Source organism: Pleurodeles waltl, chromosome 7, assembly GCF_031143425.1.
Source record: "Pleurodeles waltl isolate 20211129_DDA chromosome 7, aPleWal1.hap1.20221129, whole genome shotgun sequence".
In the NCBI taxonomy this organism is placed as follows: Eukaryota; Metazoa; Chordata; class Amphibia; order Caudata; family Salamandridae; genus Pleurodeles; species Pleurodeles waltl.
In genome coordinates this window covers 1,498,700,181-1,498,717,765 of record NC_090446.1, presented here as the reverse complement: position 1 = coordinate 1,498,717,765, position 17,585 = coordinate 1,498,700,181, and the positions used below count along the sequence as shown (strand labels likewise).

Sequence of the window (17,585 nt, the reverse complement as noted above, 5' to 3'; positions counted from 1 at the left end):
CGGAGTCCGATTCTTGGATCGAAAAGGTTCCCTCCTCTTCTTGTTCCTCGAACTCCCGGTGGGCTGTCGGCGCGGACGCCATCTGAAGTCTTCTGGCTCGACGGTCTCGGAGTGTTTTTCGGGACCGGAACGCACGACAGGCCTCGCAGGTGTCTTCACTGTGCTCAGGTGACAGGCACAGGTTGCAGACCAAGTGTTGGTCTGTATAGGGGTATTTATTGTGGCATTTGGGACAGAAACGGAACGGGGTCCGTTCCATCGGCGTTCTTCTGCACGCGGTCGGGCCGACCAGGCCCCGACGGGGGATCGAAAAAATTACCCCGAAGGGCACCGGAGCTCTTCGATCTTAGACGCGGTGTTGAATCTAACTACGCCGATCCCGAACGCAACAATACCGACGAAAATCTTCCGAAATTAGCTATCTTTCCGTTCCGAAACTCCGAGCGACAGGAACACGTCCGAACCCGATGGCGGAAAAAAAACAATCGAAGATGGAGTCGACGCCCATGCGCAATGGAGACAAAAGGAGGAGTCACTCGGTCCCGTGACTCGAAAAGACTTCTTCGAGGAAAAACAACTTGTAACACTCCGAGCCCAACACCAGATGGCGAGCTATGCAAAACATGCGTATCTACAGCGACAGATGCCACCGAACCTAGGGTTCCCAGCACCGAGCACGTTTCACGCACAGACAGGCTTGCCTTTGGCATTCCAGTGATACATTTGCACTGCAACCACCATTAAGTAGGTGCTGACAGTAGGGAGGAGAGCAGGGTCTTGTGGACAGGAAACCAGTTATGTTAATTCCTATGCAGATGGATGATGGAAAACCCAGTGAAATCACTTCCTGTGCAGATTGGTGATAGGAAATTAAGTCCTCTTACTTTGGCTCGTCTTACAAAGATGGTTTTGGCACTTCCTGTGCAGATGGATGAGGGAAAATCCAGTGATGTCACTTCGTATGCAGATGTTAATGGGAAATCCAGCTATGTCATTTTCTGTGCAGATGGGTTATGGGAAAAATGTTAGACCATCAGGCATCCAAAGTAGCTAGAACCTGAGTTAGGCAGTTTAGGATGGTGAACTAGAACCGGAGTTAGGCAGTTCAGGATGGTGAAGCCAATTCTGCCACTTATGTTCCAGTAATACAAGCACTAGTGCTTTCACATTTTGAATATGGTAATGGTTATTTGGGGATATTACAGTTGGTTCAGAGTTCGGCAGCCTGCTTAGCTATGGGCAACCCACAATTGTGGCTCGGCGCATTCCCTACAGCATAGTCTGCAGGTCTTAAAAGAACAAAGTCATGCTAGAACATTGAGATCAACAGGCCCTTGAATGCTGGCCATACCGAGAACTTAAACAAAACGCTTTGGGCATGGCATTCTATGCCAGAGCTACTAAAGAATAGAACAGGCTTCCAGAGGAGTACCACTCCACCATGCCACCTGTATCTTTTGCAAGACATTAAAAACACTTATTTAAGCTGGTGTGTGTCTATGGACCTAGGCACTCCCGCATGGCTGGTACCTAGTTAATTTTATCTCTCTTCTTTTTGACTTATCTGTCCAGCACAATGAAGTCTAGGCATACCTGCGCTTAACAAATAGTAAATACAAATAGACAATAAGCGATTTTTGAGGAGGAGGAGCTAAACGATAAAGAAGAGGATGATGATCGGTGTATCACCTTTAGAAGAATATGTGGGTATGAGGTAAGAAATGTGGCTCTCAATTCTCAGCAAAAAAAGAAAGAAAAAAAAACAGCCTGTGGTAAAGCGTAAGAACACTTGTGGTAACTGAATCATGGTACAAGGGTAGTGGTAATTGTTTCTAATGAAGGGATAGTACTAAATTATCTTGGTTAGTGCTTTCAGGATTATCCAGCACATCCTCACAAGGCATCTTATGTTGGTAAGGCAGGTGAAACCCTGGATCAAATACACAAATCAAGACGTCAAGAAAATCTAATTCAAATTCTCTTTTCTTTGTTGCTGGAATGTGAAGTTCAGGTGCTTACTGAGGCAATAATATACTATTTGATAAATGCACAATGAGTCGCGTGCTCAAGATAACTCCACCAGAGTGAAATGACTGATAGGCGGTCTTACACGTGGATCAACATGCAACCAGAGTTGTCATACTTAAAGCAAAAGATAAAACTGTGATTGTTTTGAGGTTCACACCTACAAATCAAAGGTGTTTAGTAGCACATTTGTAACTAAGTTCAACAGAAGGAGTTCAGTGGGTAAAAAACCACACCTGATAAAATATTAAGAGTCTGGAATTTGTTTCTGCAGACAAAAGTACACTTCTGGATGTTCCTGGGAAGACACACAAACAAAAAAGAATTAGAAATATTTGGGGGGTTATCTGCTTTTTTTTCAGAAAAAGTAAACTGTGGCACAAGGAGCAACTACCTTTAACGTTTACACTCTTCAGTGGAGCTATGGGCAAAACTGACGATTTGCTTACACATGTTAGCATCACCCTGTGATCAGCTATTTAGAAGAGTAAGCAGTCTGGTAACTCACCGCACAAACAAAACTGCAGGACATCTTAATCATTTTTTTTATTAGGTTTTATTTTTTTTAAATAAATACACAAGACTTTGAAAGAGAACACTGAGTATATGGCTTACATGCACTGAGAGAGAGGTTCTCTACTGATGTTGCTGCGTACCCCCAGTCTCTCCTTTTATAAAGGTGCTTTCAGAATCCAGTTCTCTCTAGGATCTTACGGGCTTGAAGTGTTTTTGCAATTCATTGGTGGAAGCTGAGTAGCAGCATGGATCCTGAAGTCCATCAACTCTAGCCATCAAATACAAGGCTCAATTACATTCTGGAAGTTGGCATGCACAAGGTCTCTGTGTACATTCTCACTAGTATTAGGCTCATGAGATGGCTTGTTTCTGGTCCCACAATCTCCACTGTATTCTGTTCTTGTTTCTTACACTTACTGGGGTGGCAGCCCTTTCATGTTTATCACCTCTTTCCTATTTTTCACTTTACTGTTTTATCTGGATTTCAACATTGGAGAGACTTCCATTTTGCTAGTTTTAACATCTGTAGAGGCCTCTTTAAGATGAAACTCATTCAGCAGAAGATGCTATTTTGAAATAGCGCCTCTGCAGTACTAAAACTTCATTCGGTTCCTTTAAGCACCTTAGGGTATTATGAAAAAAAGGACATTTATAAAACAAAAACAAACTCAGAAAATAAAAAAATAAAAAGTCCTGTAAAGATAGGTCCCTTGAGAAATAAATGGTGTAAAATCAGTCACCAACGTGAGGATCATCAAAGTAACATTCCTATTTGTTAACTATGAATATTGTCTACTGTCATCTACAGAGAATGTACTAACTACAATGAATACTAACTTGCACATGTACCTAGATTTCTATCCATGTCTAGGGTAAACTTCACCACTAGTTCTAGTTAGGACATTCAACATAGTCTCCAGCCTTTCTCCAGCTGTTGTTCACCTTCTTTGCTTGTTTGGTCACTTCTGAGCTAAGTGACACTTTCTGAGACAGGATATTCTTCCTCACATGGTCTGCATACTAGCCATATCACCATACCTCCATTTTCTTCCCTGGGAATTCTAACCTGCAATCGTACACATTCCACCAGATGACAACACTCACTGCTACCAACCCACAAATACCGACGCACTGAGAAGCCAAACCCAAATGATGAACTTTTTTGTTCTTGCAAAATCGCCTAGGAACTGATCTACTCATGCTAACTGAATGCACTTAGAATACAAAAGCAAAGTTTGGCTTACACAGCTGCAAGGGCACTTCATAGGGTAACCTCCCTGCCTGTCGTACCACAACCTGCATTCCCATTTTTTCTGAATGTCATGTGAAAGGCATTTTACATTTTTCAATATACACTTATGTTTTTGCCCTCATCATACGCTGTGAGCCACTCAGATAAGCCCATGTTTTTCTGCTCAATCTGACATTATTGCTGGTGTTTTTCTGACTACACAACACTAGTTGTGTAGGAAGCAATGCAAGGCATCACCAACCTAAGCTCATGAATAAGGATCAGCCTCTTGCTTTTGGCAGAAGCGGCCATTCGCAGGTTCATTCAGTGGTATGAATTCAGCATGGGGCTGGTATACCTGTATCATTCTCCCCTCCTTAAAAGGCGAACAGAGAACGTGGAACATTCATTTAGAGCTGCAAGGCATCAAAAGGCCTCATTCAACTGTCTCACTCCAATTATCTAGGGCACCATTCCCCTACTGAACCTGGCATCTGCCTTCCTTACGGTAGGGTTGTGCTCACTGTTACGAGCCATGTTACCACAGTACAATAAGCTCTCACACCTCTACCCAAGCAGCCGGCTGTATTCAGCAAGTGCTGAAGATTTCTTCACACCATCCCAGATCCGGGCCGCATAATGGAACCTACCAAAACAAAAGATAAGGCACAGTGAAAGTGGCACAGTGGCAAGACAGCTACATTAGAGTCCTCGGAATTATACAAACACAAATGAAAGGGAGCGCTGTGAAAAAAGAAAAAAAAGGGAAAAAAATGGCTGAAAATGAAGGCAGAACAAAGTAACAGGAAACAAAAAATGCAAAACAAAAACATGAGAAGACAATTTAAGGCAAAATCATATTAATCAACTGAAACAAAAAAAGATAATAAAACATACAAAAATAGAAGGTATTTGAGGCATAAAACTGAAACAAACAGAGACAACCACTATTACTAAAAATATTCTTCTGTACACCTGTTTTACCAATTCTGTACTAGCAGCCCTAATTACTCAGCGCCAATGACAGGTTATAGAAATACTGCCACTAAGTTGCTACTGCAGGAAACTACACACAGGTGACTTCACAGGGGTGTTCTAACTGGCCACAGGTTTCTATGCATCTCAGGCATGCCTCGCTCCAAAGTAATTTTACCTCTGGCGATTACTAGGACAGTTTATCAAATAAATGAGACAGCTGGAAGCATAGGTGTGAAAAGCGGGGTTTAGATCTAGAAGTACAGGTTTCATCAACAGGCTTATATTTAAAACTACACACTTTGCCAATATAGTCGTTTAATATCAGTTTTTGTTTGCTGAAGTCTTTAGGGTTCCTATGGATTGTTATCTTAACATTACCATTCTGTTTTGTTGTTCTGGTATCAGTTCAACAATGTATTTCCCTGCAAATCTTTTTCAATAGGCTCATTAAATTAATTATATTTAACAAAAAACTTCACAGTATTATCCAGAAAGGTAACCTTTCGTAATCCCCTTTTTTCATCCTCAGACATGAGGAACAGTATGTATCTCTGTAGCCCCACATCCCCTTCATCACTTACGTTTTTAGTGGAGTAAGTCTGAATGCTTGCGTTGTATGTAACAATGTCCATCCCTACAATCTCGCTAAACCCAATCGGTTGGGTTCAATAACAAATACAAAAAAACAATACAACAACAAATAATTATAATATTTATATATTTTACCTCCTGGCAGTCACCACTAGTTATAGTTAGGACCTAGTTTCTGTAGAAAGTGTTTTTTGACTTCCCTATATCCATAGCAGAGGATTCCCAAAAAAATGTCATGCTTACATCAGCTGCTGGAAAGGGGGGTGGGAGTCTCAAAACACTTTGTATTTTATCATATGGATTCTGAACAGCAATAGTGCCTGAACCGAATTACACCAAATTTGGCAGAAAGGTAGCTCTTGGTCCAGAAAGCGACCTTTTTATTATTTGGTGTAAATCTGTTCAGTAGTTTTTGAGTCATTAAAGGTGTGGAGATCTGATTGGCTGCAAACACTTCAACAAAGAAGTATTGGCAGTCATCTTGGGACTCTGCTACAGTCAAGTCCCATGAGAAAAGACAAGAAAGACAGAAAAGGGCCAGGGTAGAGACACACTGATCCCTTAGCTCTGGAGCAAAAAAAAAAAAAAAAGGATTTTTTTGTTTTTTGAAGGGAGTTGCGATGGATAATTAAACAACAAAAACGCAAAAAAAAACCGCAAACGCAGGCTCCTGCGCTTGTTTAAATGCAGCCCCTGGGTGGGCCAGGTCCCGGGGAACGCCACTTCCACAGGGCTTTAAAGTGAATGAGTGCAGTGTGGGCCAACAGCCCCTATCCCCCAATCCCCCATTCCCCAAAATAGCCCCAGAGACCACCGCTAAAGTAAAAATGTATGTGGGGGATGGACACGCTCCCCATACCGCCGCCCCCCCCCCCCCCCTAAAATAAAACAATGAGGGGGTCTGTTTCAGAACCCCAGCCCTAAGACCACCACCTCTCCGGGCAATACATGTTGGAGGGGAACCAATTATGGCCTGGGGAAATATGCGTGAAGGAAAACAGATGTAAACATTGCTATTTCTAGCATTTCCCCGCTTGTCTCTCTCTCTCTCCCTTCCATCCCATATTGGGAGAGCGAGGGGGGAGGGGAGAGAGAGATTGTTATTGCATGGTCTCTGCCTACAATGATTTCAAAGAGTCAGACTAGCAAGATGTTTGTTACAAATGTTATAATTACATTTGGATGGGCAGCATGGTCACTTCTGGTTTAATGGTAAAACATTTGGACTGTCACTCAGTAGGCTGAAGGTTAAAATCTGTTTCTCACAGTCATCTGCACTGTATCTCATGGCAGTGTGTCTGTTTATGTTCTAGTGTTTTGACTGTTAAGCATTCCTAGTAATGGAACATTGAACTCTTTTTTACACGCAAAATCTCTGGGTTCATTGTTAAGTCTGGACACCACATGCTAAGGAGTCCCTTTTGGCATAGTGGTTAAGGTCTCAGAACCGTGTCTGTGTTCATTTCCCTGGGTCCCCGGGGACAAAATCGGGTGGGGGAGGAGGACCACGCGGACCTGCAGCCAATTCCCACTGTGCACGGCCAAAGGCTATGCACAGCATGGGATTGGGTGGCCACAGGCCTGCAGCCAACAAAGGCACAAGGTTGGGGTATTATATGGGGTTGGCTGCAGGAATAATAATGAACATTACTTTATGAAAAAAGAAAACATAGAAATTCACTGAAAAAACAAAACGTTACAGGGACGTTATAGTCACATTTTAAACTTACAAAGCCACAGAAATTCATCTGTTATAGTTGAGTTATCTCAAGTAACTAAGGTAAAAATAACTCCTGCCCATTCACTGCTAATTACCCCATAAATTACATCATTCATGACATCTTTGATAACAAAGATAATATCAATGTAATATTTGCAGTAAAATTTGACAGAAAGAAAACTGAGCATGGCAGGGCACGAGTTATAGTTAATTATAGTTACTTGAGGTAACCCTAATGGGTGAATTTCTATGATTTTGTAAGGTTAAAGTGTTAGCCTAACTATAAGGACCTTGTAACCTTTGTTTTTTAAGTAAATATATATATGTATATATGCACAAAATATGGAATAACCTATACCTATAGATTTCATTATCATTTTTGCTGGGACCTCTGCAGCTCCTTATGGTCATTAAAGCACTACATACATTAACTGAATAAAGGAACAAAATATGCTGAACTATAATCACAGTTCCTCTTCAGAGAAATCAGAACTAGCTTAGTTAGGAGTCCAGCCTAAACAGAAAGTAGTACTTGTACTAGAAACTGCTGCAGACCTAGGCTCATGCCCTGCCATGACCCCTTTAACAAATGCAGAAGAAAAAGTAAAACAGAGAAAAATCTACTGTTAAAATGGTACCCTGAAACACTGCTTGTGGAAGGAGGACTGGCCAGTAATCTCATGAGATGGCAGTTCCAAATACAGCGGGCGATTCCAAAACATCTGCGCCCAAAATAGGATTATAATATGGATCATATTATGGGCACAAACTGAAGGTGTTTGCTCCCACAAACTGCGGCAGGTAAAACTTTGAATAGGACATTATCTGCACTCACAGTATGCAGCCCCATTTAATCAAGATGTAACTATCTGTCTTGTGCACATCAGTCATGACCTCAAACTACAGAACACCTTCAATCCAAGCCTCTAGCTTAATTACAAACCCTTCAAAAAAGTATCTGTAAGTTACAGGGTGGGCACAGATTCAGTGTGCTTTGTTTTGAGTGGGGTATTTCAAAGACACCTCCTGCGCACAAATGAGGCATTCTAGGAACCCAGAGGCTGTGTTACAGAGACTAGGCTTTAGAACACGAATCACTGTGCACAATAAGCTGTTTGAAGCCCTAGACACTCACCAGTTCTTCTCAGTGAGGATGGTGTGAGAAAGTTGCGGCCTTGACATTGACATTATCTGGCTCCTCAGTTTGTTGATCAGTGACTGGAAACTGGGGTGTCCCTTGTAACCTGGCAGCATTGAGAACAGGGGGACTCCTGTGCCTGAAACACAAAGACAAAGGCAATGAGAGAGACTGTTTGGTCATTAAGAGATACAACATTTATTTCATGACCCAGAGGTGAGATGACACCCAATCTCTTATCCTAGAGGTAAGGTTTTGGGGATTTTGAGAGCCAAGGAAATACGTAAACAAACTGCCCAACTAACTCTAAATAAGCATGGAGGTACCTAGCATAGAAAGGAAACAGGCAAGCATATCTGAAAGGACAAGTCACCAGTAAACTAGCCAAGGGATAAGAGAAGGGGAATGAAAAACAAAAACAAAATCCTATTTGATGCTGGCCTCCTGCTGACTCTGGTCTCTGCTAAAGACAGGCACTAAGGAATAATGTGGCACATGTGGTTAGCTGTGGAGTGCTTACATCCAGACAAACTTAGTCCGGGTGTCTGTGAAAGAGGAAATAAAAAGTTATAAAGATAGTTGCTCAAAACTATTCATCTCGACACTCTAGCTTATCGCCAGTCCAGACCTTGGAAACATTTTCTTTCTTTTAACTATCCCAACCACAATATGAAAGCACAGGCCATACTTAAAAGGGACCTTAAAACTGATTGAAATATGATTTTCAAATTCCACTAAGTGGTGTGTACCCATCTTGTGTGTCACTTACTGTCCAAAACATGACCCAAAAGAGTAGATCTGAGGTAACTCTCACCCATTGCTAGCCTTTAGGGTTAGGTCCAGAAAGCTGTAAACATGCTGGCTTCCTAATAACCTTTCTGGTGGCAGATCTGTGTCCTGACACGTTTGCTACTTCTGGGGAGGCCCTTTGCTTGAACCTCTGAGCTAATATTTATTTTTATTTCAGGTATTTATAGAGTGCAGACAGTTGTAGAAGCTGGAGTGCATTCAACATATATAAAAAAAAAAACACAGTACAATGGTATTTAATAAAAGGAAAAAAACAGAGCAACAGGCGTATTTTCTATCTGTAGGAGGTGACCTGCAGGCAGATGGGAAAATGGGGAGCAGCAGCATTATTAAGAAAGGGGCGGGAGGAAAGGATGTGAAGGGTCAGCTGTTGCTGTCCAGTAGACTGGACTTTAAGTGAGTCTAAAGGTTTTTCTTGAAATAAGGAGACTAGAGGTAAATCTAAATATTGCACGGATTGGCTCTATAATCTTGGAGCGAAACAAGAAAAGGCCTTGTTTAGTTTTACTTTTCCCCGTTTTGAAGAACCTCCAGCAGAAGGATGGATTTCATTCATGTTAATTTCTCCTTCAGTAGTGAGTAGTTAATCCTTGAGGTAGGGTACTGCTTAAGATAGGGTGGAGTCTGGAGTAACGCACCTTATGTTATCCACGCTATTCTCAACTTGATTTCTTCTAATGATAACCAGTGGAGTTTATTTTAGGATAGGGGTATTATGACCAGATTCCTTTGCACTGGATATCCATTGTGCTGCAATGTGTGGGAAAACCTTGACAGACACAACTGTAGATTTGGGCAGGCCAGCTACGTGAGCATCAGTACTGTCAAGATGGAAAACCACTAAGACTAGGGACTGCTGACCTGAAATCTTTGGGATTAACAGTTGTTAGACCTGGCATCCTTTACGTGGTTTCTCCCTAGCTTATTGCCTTCAGATCTCTTATTTTTTCTGGCCTTTCCCAGTGCTAAAGTGCTTGTGTTCTCTGCTCAAAACATGGTAACACTGGCTTATACCCAATTGGCATATTCACTTTACTTATAAGTCCCTAGTAAAGTGCACCACATGTGCTCAGGGCCTGTAAATTAAATCCTAGTGGGGCTGCAGCACTGATTGTGCCACCCATTTAAGTAATCCTTTAACCCCTAGGGTGCCCCAGACGAGCTGGTCTCGCCAACCAGCTCGTCCTGCTATGGGCCCCCAGGGGGAGCGCTAGCGCTCCCCCAGATGGCTGAGCACCCCCCCTACCCTGGGCAGAGATGGAAGGGGAATTGCTTCCCCTTCCACTCCTGCCCCCTTCCTCTGACCCCCGTGGCATCTAATGGTGTCAGCGCGTGACGATCGAAGGAGAAATACAAAAGCATTTCTCCTCCGATCACGTTGAGGGAGCAGAGAGGCATGAAAGGAGAGGAAAGGCCTTTCCTCTCCTTTCATGTCTCTCTGAGCATTTCGGCTGCCCGATCGCGATGCGATCGGGCAGCAGAAATACCCAATAGACACTAGGGAATTTTTTTTGCTTTGGTTTTTGAGATAAGGGAAGCGGCCCCTTGGGCAAGAGCCGCTCCTCGGGGGGCATATTATTTCTAGGCCATTTCTGCCCCCAAGAGGGGCCGAAATCACTAAACACAGGGATTATTGATTTTTTTTCGTACTTGAGCATAAGGGGAGTGGCCCCTTGGGCAAGGGCCACTCACCAGGGGGGCAAATTATTTTTAGGCCATTTCTGCTATGGAGGCACATTACTGTTGGCCATAACTGCCCCCCCCCCCCCTTAGAGGGCAGATTGGCCAATTTTTGGAAGGCCCATCTGTCCCAAAGGGGGACAGAAAGCCCACCAGAGACCAGGGAAGAGTTTTCTTCTCAAAATAAGAGGTTGGGGGTATGGCCATACCCCTACCCCAAATAAATGGGGCCAAAGCTGTTCTGCCCACCAGTGGGCAAATTGGGCAATTATCCCGATCCACACCCCGGGGGGACAGAAAGTCTACTAGATGCCAGGGAATAAAAAAAATAAAAGAAAATAGTGGGGTGGTGGTTACCAACCAGTATGGGCTTGGTTATGCCCCCACCCAAACTGAAGGGGCTATCAGTCTTTCAGCTGTCCCCCGCACACTAAAACAGCTCATCCCATGGCAAGCAAGAGGACATTTGATTATTTTGGTTTTTGTTTTACATTTGGGCCATGAGAGCTTGGTAAGTCTCAAAATCGTCCCACTTGGAATGGTGAGGGCTGCACTTTTTTTTTTTTTTTTTTAAACTCTGGGGCGCTGCCATGTAGAAAAATCCACAAGACCTAGACACATCTGAAAACGAAACATCCAGTTGATTCCAGGGTGGCGTGCTTCACATGCACCCGCACCATTTCCTTACCCACAATGCCCTGCAAACCTGCAACTTTGCTAGAAACCACAAATTTTTCTCACATTTTTGTGATGAACCTTCCGGAACCTGCAGGAATCCACAAAATTCCTACCACCCAGCATTGTCTCATCTATACCGATAAAAGTTCTGCTGCACTTGTCAGCCTAATAATGTTTTTTTTCCATACTGCCCTTTTGGACCCACTTTGGTTCCCCCTCAATTTCAACGTGTTTTTGGCTCCTTACTGTCACAAACACTTGGCCCACCTACACAAGTGAGATATCATTTTTACCGGGAGACTGAGAGAACGTTGGGTGGTAGGAAATGTGTCCCGGTGCGGTGATCCCACACAGAAATGTGGGAACATTTTGATTTTTTAGCTAAATTTGAGGTTTGATGAGGATTCTGGGTAAGAAAACATTGGGGGATCCACGCAAGTCACGCCTCCCTTGACTCCCTCAGGGGTCTAGTTTTCAGAAATGTCTGGGTTTGGTAGGTTTCCCTAGATGGCTGCTGAGCCCAGGACCAAAAACGCAGGTGTCCCCACCCCCCACCAAAAACAGGTAGTTTTCTATTTGATAATTTTGATGTGTCCAGATAGTGTTTTGGGGCATTTCCTGTTGCAAGCACAAGGCCTACCCACACAAGTGAGGTACCATTTTTATCAGGTGACTCGGGGGGAACGCTTGGTGGAAGGAACTTTGTGGCTCTTCTCAGATTCCAGAGCTTTCAGTCACCGAAATGTTTTTTTAGCCAAATTTTGAGGTTTGCAAAGGATTCTGGGTACCAGAACCTGGTGAGAGCCCCACAAGCCACCCCATCTTGGATTCCCCTAGGTTTCTAGTTTTAAAAAATGAACAGAATTGGTATGTTTCCCTAGGTGACGGCTGAGCTAGAGGCCAAAATCCACAGGTAGTCACTGTGCAAAAAACACCTCTGTTTTCTGTGGAAAAATGTGATGTGTCCATGTTGTGTTTGGGTCATTTCCTGTTGCAGGCACTAGGCCTACCCACACAAGTGAGGTATCATTTTTATCGGGAGACTTAGGGGACCGCCGGGTGGAAGGACATTTGTGGCTCCTCTCAGATTCCAGAACTTTTTGTCACCGAAATGTGTTTTTGTAGCCAAATTTTGAGGTTTGCAAAGGATTCTGGGTAATAGAACTTGGTGAGAGTCCCACAAGTCACCCCGTCTCAGATTCCTTTAGGTGTCTAGTTTTAAACAATGCACAGGTTTGGTAGGTTTCCCTAGGTGCTGGCTGACCTAGAGGCCAAAATCCACAGGTAGGCACTTTGCAAAAAACACCTCTGTTTTCTTTGGGAAAATGTGATGTGTCCACGTTGTGTTTTGGGGCATTTCATGTCGCGGGCACTAGGCCTACCCACACAAGTGTTGGAACCATTTTTATCGGGAGACTTGGGGGAACATAGAATAGCAAAACAAGTGTTATTGCCCCTTGTCTTTTTCTACATTTTTTCCTTCCAAATATAAGACAGTGTGTAAAAAAGATGTCTATTTGAGAAATGCCCTGTAATTCACATGCTAATATGGGGACCCCAGAATTCAGAGATGTGCAAATAACCACTGCTCCTCAACACCTTATCTTGTGCCCATTTTGGAAATACAAAGGTTTTCTTGATACCTATTTTTCACTCTTTGTATTTCAGCAAATGAATTGCTGTATACCCGGTATAGAATGAAAACCCACTGCAAGGTGCAGCTCATTTATTGGCCCTGGGTACCTACGGTTCTTGATGAACCTACAAGCCCTATATATCCCCGCAACCAAGAGAGAGTCCAGCAGACATAACGGTATATTGCTTTAAAAAATCTGACATTGCAGGAAAAAGTTACAGAGTAAAACATAGAGAAAAATGGCTGTTTTTTCACCTCAATATCAATATTTTTTTTAGTTCAGTTGTTGGTTTCTGTATGAAACCCTTGTAGGATCTACACAAATTACCCCTTGCTGAATTCAGAATTTTGTCTACTTTTCAGAAATGTTTAGGTTTCTGGGATCCAGCATTGGTTTCACACCCATTTCTGCCCCTGACTGGAAGGAGGCTGAAAGCACAAACAAATTGTAAAAATGGGGTATGTCCCAGTAAAATGCCAAAATTGTGTTGAAAAATTGGGTTTTCTGATTCACGTCTGCCTGTTCCTGAAAGCTGGGAAGCTTGTGATTTTAGCACTGCAAACCCTTTGTTGATGCCAATTTCAGGGAAAAAAACACAAGCCTTCTTCTACAGCCCTTTTCCCCCCATATTTTTTTTTTTTTTTTTTTAAACAAAACTTTCACTATATTTTGGCTAATTTGTTTGTCTCCTTCAGGGGAACCCACAAAGTCTGGGTACCTCTAGAATCCCCAGGATGTTGGAAAAAAAGTACGCAAATTTGGCGTGGGTAGCTTATGCGGACAAAAAGTTATGCCCTGCCCAAAATAGCCAAAAAAAGGCCTGGCACCTGAGGAGGAAAAGGCCTGGCAGCAAAGGGGTTAAACACAAGTAGCCTTGCAAACATGTCTCAGATCTGCCACTGCAGAGCCTGTGCATGCAGTTTTAAACTGCCATTTCAACTTGACAAAATAAACCTTTTTGCCAGGTCTGTTTCTTCCTTTCTAAGGCATATACTTCACCCATAAGGTAAACCACGGATAGCCCCAAGGGCAGGGTGCAGTGTATGTAAAACAATGGACATGTACGTAATTTTAGGTTTTACATGTCCTGGTAGCGAAAAACTCTTACATTCGTAAATTCGTTTTTCACTACCGCAAGGTCTATCTTTCCCATAGGATAACATTGGAGTTAACTTATTATATTTTATAAGAGTAATTTAAAAAAGAAAATTCTAACTTATGGTGAAGTCAGATTTTAAATTACAATTATGAAAATGCCACTTTTAGAAAGTTGACATTTTCTTGCCTTAGCCATTTGGTGGCTGCAGTTTGTCTAGTCATATGAATGGGTGTAGTTGGCAGTTGGGCTTTGCATATTCCTCCTACTCAGCCAAACACAAAGGGAGCTTAGGTGTAATTGAATGGGCCATAACTGGCATGATTGAAAGGAGGAGCTGGGTTCAGCCTTGCTTATACCTGAAAGAGCTGTGTCCTGTCTCCACACAAAGGGCTGAATACCACCTGTAGTTAGCCTGGATCCAGAGCACGAAAGGTAGGACTTCTCCCCACTACAAATGCACAACTGAGTATAAAAAGAAAGGCTTTAGACACCACCACTTCACAACACTCCTGAACCTGTGGATACTCTGCCAGGAAAAAGGACTGCCCCTCTGATGGACAACTATTCTGCTATGTCGTCCTGTTGCCCATCATGCCTGTGTCAGAAGGTCTGGACCTGTATCTCCTGACATGACTTCAAGGGCTAGTTGGCTGGCCTCCTGATCTGAAGCCTCGGGGACATAACAGGCTACCAACAACCCTACATCTGGACCTGCACATCTGAGTCTCTATTCTGCCAAGTGGTGCCACCCCAGTCCCGAACTCCTTGGAAGTGGGCTTAAGGTGCTCTGCCACCCTGTGGATCCAAAGGAACGGTCTCATCTCCTCTGCTGCATGGAGCAAACCATGTTTTCCTGTTGTACAAACATTCTACACATTGCCTGTAAGTTTTGGGCTGACTGCTCTGTGCCAAGCTACCCCGACTAGGACAGTGGTTGCTGCTGGACCAGGATATATGGTGTATTGGTGCTGGACATGGTAGATTGACTACTGGAGAAAGGATATTTTTGGACAGGTGAAAGGGGGGGGGGCAGAGGGGGCAGAAATAGATTAGTGCATAGGAGACAATTCTGCCTTGTTAGTACTTTGTTTTAGAGAGAAGGCAGATATTAAGTCAATCAACTTGTCAAGCTTGTTAAGATCAATACGGTGGAGAATTTTTAAGATAAGGTGAGTGTCATCCGCATATTGGTGCAACAAAATGCCCTCATCTTTGGCCACTACAGCATTAGCTTCTACTTTCACTCTCCTGACTTAAGGCAAGAACTAAATGACCCTTGTCTTTTGACCAAAGTACGTCTCCCCATCACGGCAAGGACAGTTTAAAGGCCTGGTGAGATCAGCCATGATCTGCTAAGGACTAAAAGCTAAAGTGCTAATTCAGTGGGAAAAGGCAGCAAAGAAATATTAATCCTACCCCATTAGCCAAAAAGTTAACAACCTCACCCCCTTCTCATATTGTTGCATGTTCTCTATTCCTTGTAGCACCCCACCAATCGGTGTCCTCTTGGTACGGACTCCCAATTGTGAAGTACACAGTGTAACTAAAGAGCAAACACTGGAGAACACAAAACATGACAAGTGAAATCAAATCCACCTATAGCTCAAGCCTATATGGCTGCATAAAAGAGAATAACAGCCTTCATTCATAGCTCTGAAGTGACCCTCATTTAAGGATGAGCCTCAGTTAATCCACTTCTATGCAAAATATGCAACCAGCCAGCCAAGCCAATAACTTAGTTTGATGAATAGTGGTCTCTCAAATCTGACACACTGTGAGCCATTAGCAACAATAACAGGAAAATACTGGAGAAGCGAGTAGGTCATTAATTCCCACTCAAGGAGGATTGGAAAAAATTATATTTCGGAGAGCTTTTATTATGGTAGGGATTGGTCATCTATCTTCAACAAGTCACTGTGCCTACAGCTAGAGGGTCTCCACAAAGGGGCCCAGTGTGCATCGCCAGCTCTCCGATTACAACATAAAACTGACATTAACGTGGTGAAGAGCTTAGAAAAGAAAAAACAGGAGGATCACAGCCTTACTTGCCCGAGAGATGGCCTCATCATTGTCGGTGTCCATGCAGGGGATCAGAAAGAGGTTCACCTCGCACTCCAGGAAGCTGTGAGGTAACCCAGGAAAAACATTGCAATCTAGCATGGAAAGCGTCCCTGCAAAGAACAATAAACACAGACCTGTTTAAGTTTGGGTCCCAAGGTTGAGTGGGAGGCATTATAGAAAATTTCATCCGGCACAAGAATGAGCGATTCTTTGTGCTGAATCTGTGATTAAATACCAACTAGTTTTATCAGTTTCTTGCACTTTGATTTATTTTGTTCAAGTACTGCTCTGTTTGCATCTCATTCTTTCTATGATAATTTACAACGTTGTCCTCTTACAGAGAGAAGGTGTGAGTGTTTTGCGGCATACTGTTGGCAATTCCTAGATCACTATGGTGTGGTACTCTGGGTTGGCAATTCTTGGCATGGTGTGTGCGCATGGTACATGGCATTACCCTTGTATCGGAGATGAGAGTGCATCATCAGTTTATCAATGACAGAATGCATCTGTTTGAGATTTCGTGGACAGAAGTCTTCCCGCTTTGCCTTGTTCTGTAAGAAGACTGAAGGGAAAAAAAGAAAGAAAGAAAGAAAAAGTGGCAAGTTAGACTTCGGACGCGCAGAGACTTGATTAATCGTGCTATCTGTGCTTTAAACAGATCATTTGTCAATTTAAGTAACCTTGAAAAAATATATTATAAAAATTAAGAATAAACAGGAAATATCCAACCTACAGAGTGAAAAATCATTGGCTGTGAGCAGTGTTAAACCTCTAAATCAGCATATTTAAACAAGACTAGATGTGGTATCAGAGGGGGCATACAAGTCTTCAGCCAGCAGAACAATCTAGGTTCCGCTGTAAAATGATCGGAATATTTTCACGTTCAACGTGTCTGTTCTTTTGTACGGTTTCATGGATACTCAGGGCCACAGGGCTGCACCAATTCATCAAAGGTTCTCTTTTTGATCTGGACACAGGTCTGGCAAGCAGACCCATCTTTTTTTAACCGGTTTCTAGGTTCAGAACACTTGAATTCTTGTTTTAGATACGAAGCTCCATCGTAGCCTCAAATAATGAGTCCCTCACAGTTACCTGCACAACAGGTAATTAAAGCAAGTAAATGCTTATTGGTTAACTGCTCCTTCTGTTCTATTTGTAATCTGCCAGCCCTGGCATTAGGGTGTGTAAGGAGGCTGCCCTCTCGTCTCACTCGAGCTAGCACAAACAGCACCAACTGCTGCCTTCTAATCCACTGCAAGGTGCACAGCCACACCTTCAAACCTGAACGGTCCTATTACTAAGTTTTACTTGTAGGATAAGAGCATTTAGATTTTGATTGACCGCCAGAAAGAAGGTTTCTTTTTTAGTTGCCCGTTTTCCCTAAATGCTGTGACGCACAAAAGGAATCCTGCAAATCTGTA

At 43.0% G+C, this 17,585-nt stretch overlaps 1 protein-coding gene across 2 annotated transcripts in view; it reads right to left on the bottom strand.

Moving 5' to 3' along the window:
• Nucleotides 1-2,562: 2,562 nt before the first annotated feature.
• SMG9 (SMG9 nonsense mediated mRNA decay factor) overlaps nucleotides 2,563-17,585 on the bottom strand; it is a 94,204-nt gene continuing 79,181 nt past the window's right edge. For both annotated transcript variants that reach the window (XM_069201260.1, XM_069201261.1), the window contains exons 11-14: nucleotides 16,619-16,726; nucleotides 16,149-16,274; nucleotides 8,197-8,338; nucleotides 2,563-4,418 (exon numbers count right to left, since the gene is read on the bottom strand). In XM_069201260.1, the coding sequence (XP_069057361.1) occupies nucleotides 4,340-4,418; nucleotides 8,197-8,338; nucleotides 16,149-16,274; nucleotides 16,619-16,726 (455 nt within the window). In that variant the 3' untranslated portion in view covers nucleotides 2,563-4,339. The remainder of the gene's footprint in view (nucleotides 4,419-8,196; nucleotides 8,339-16,148; nucleotides 16,275-16,618; nucleotides 16,727-17,585) is intronic.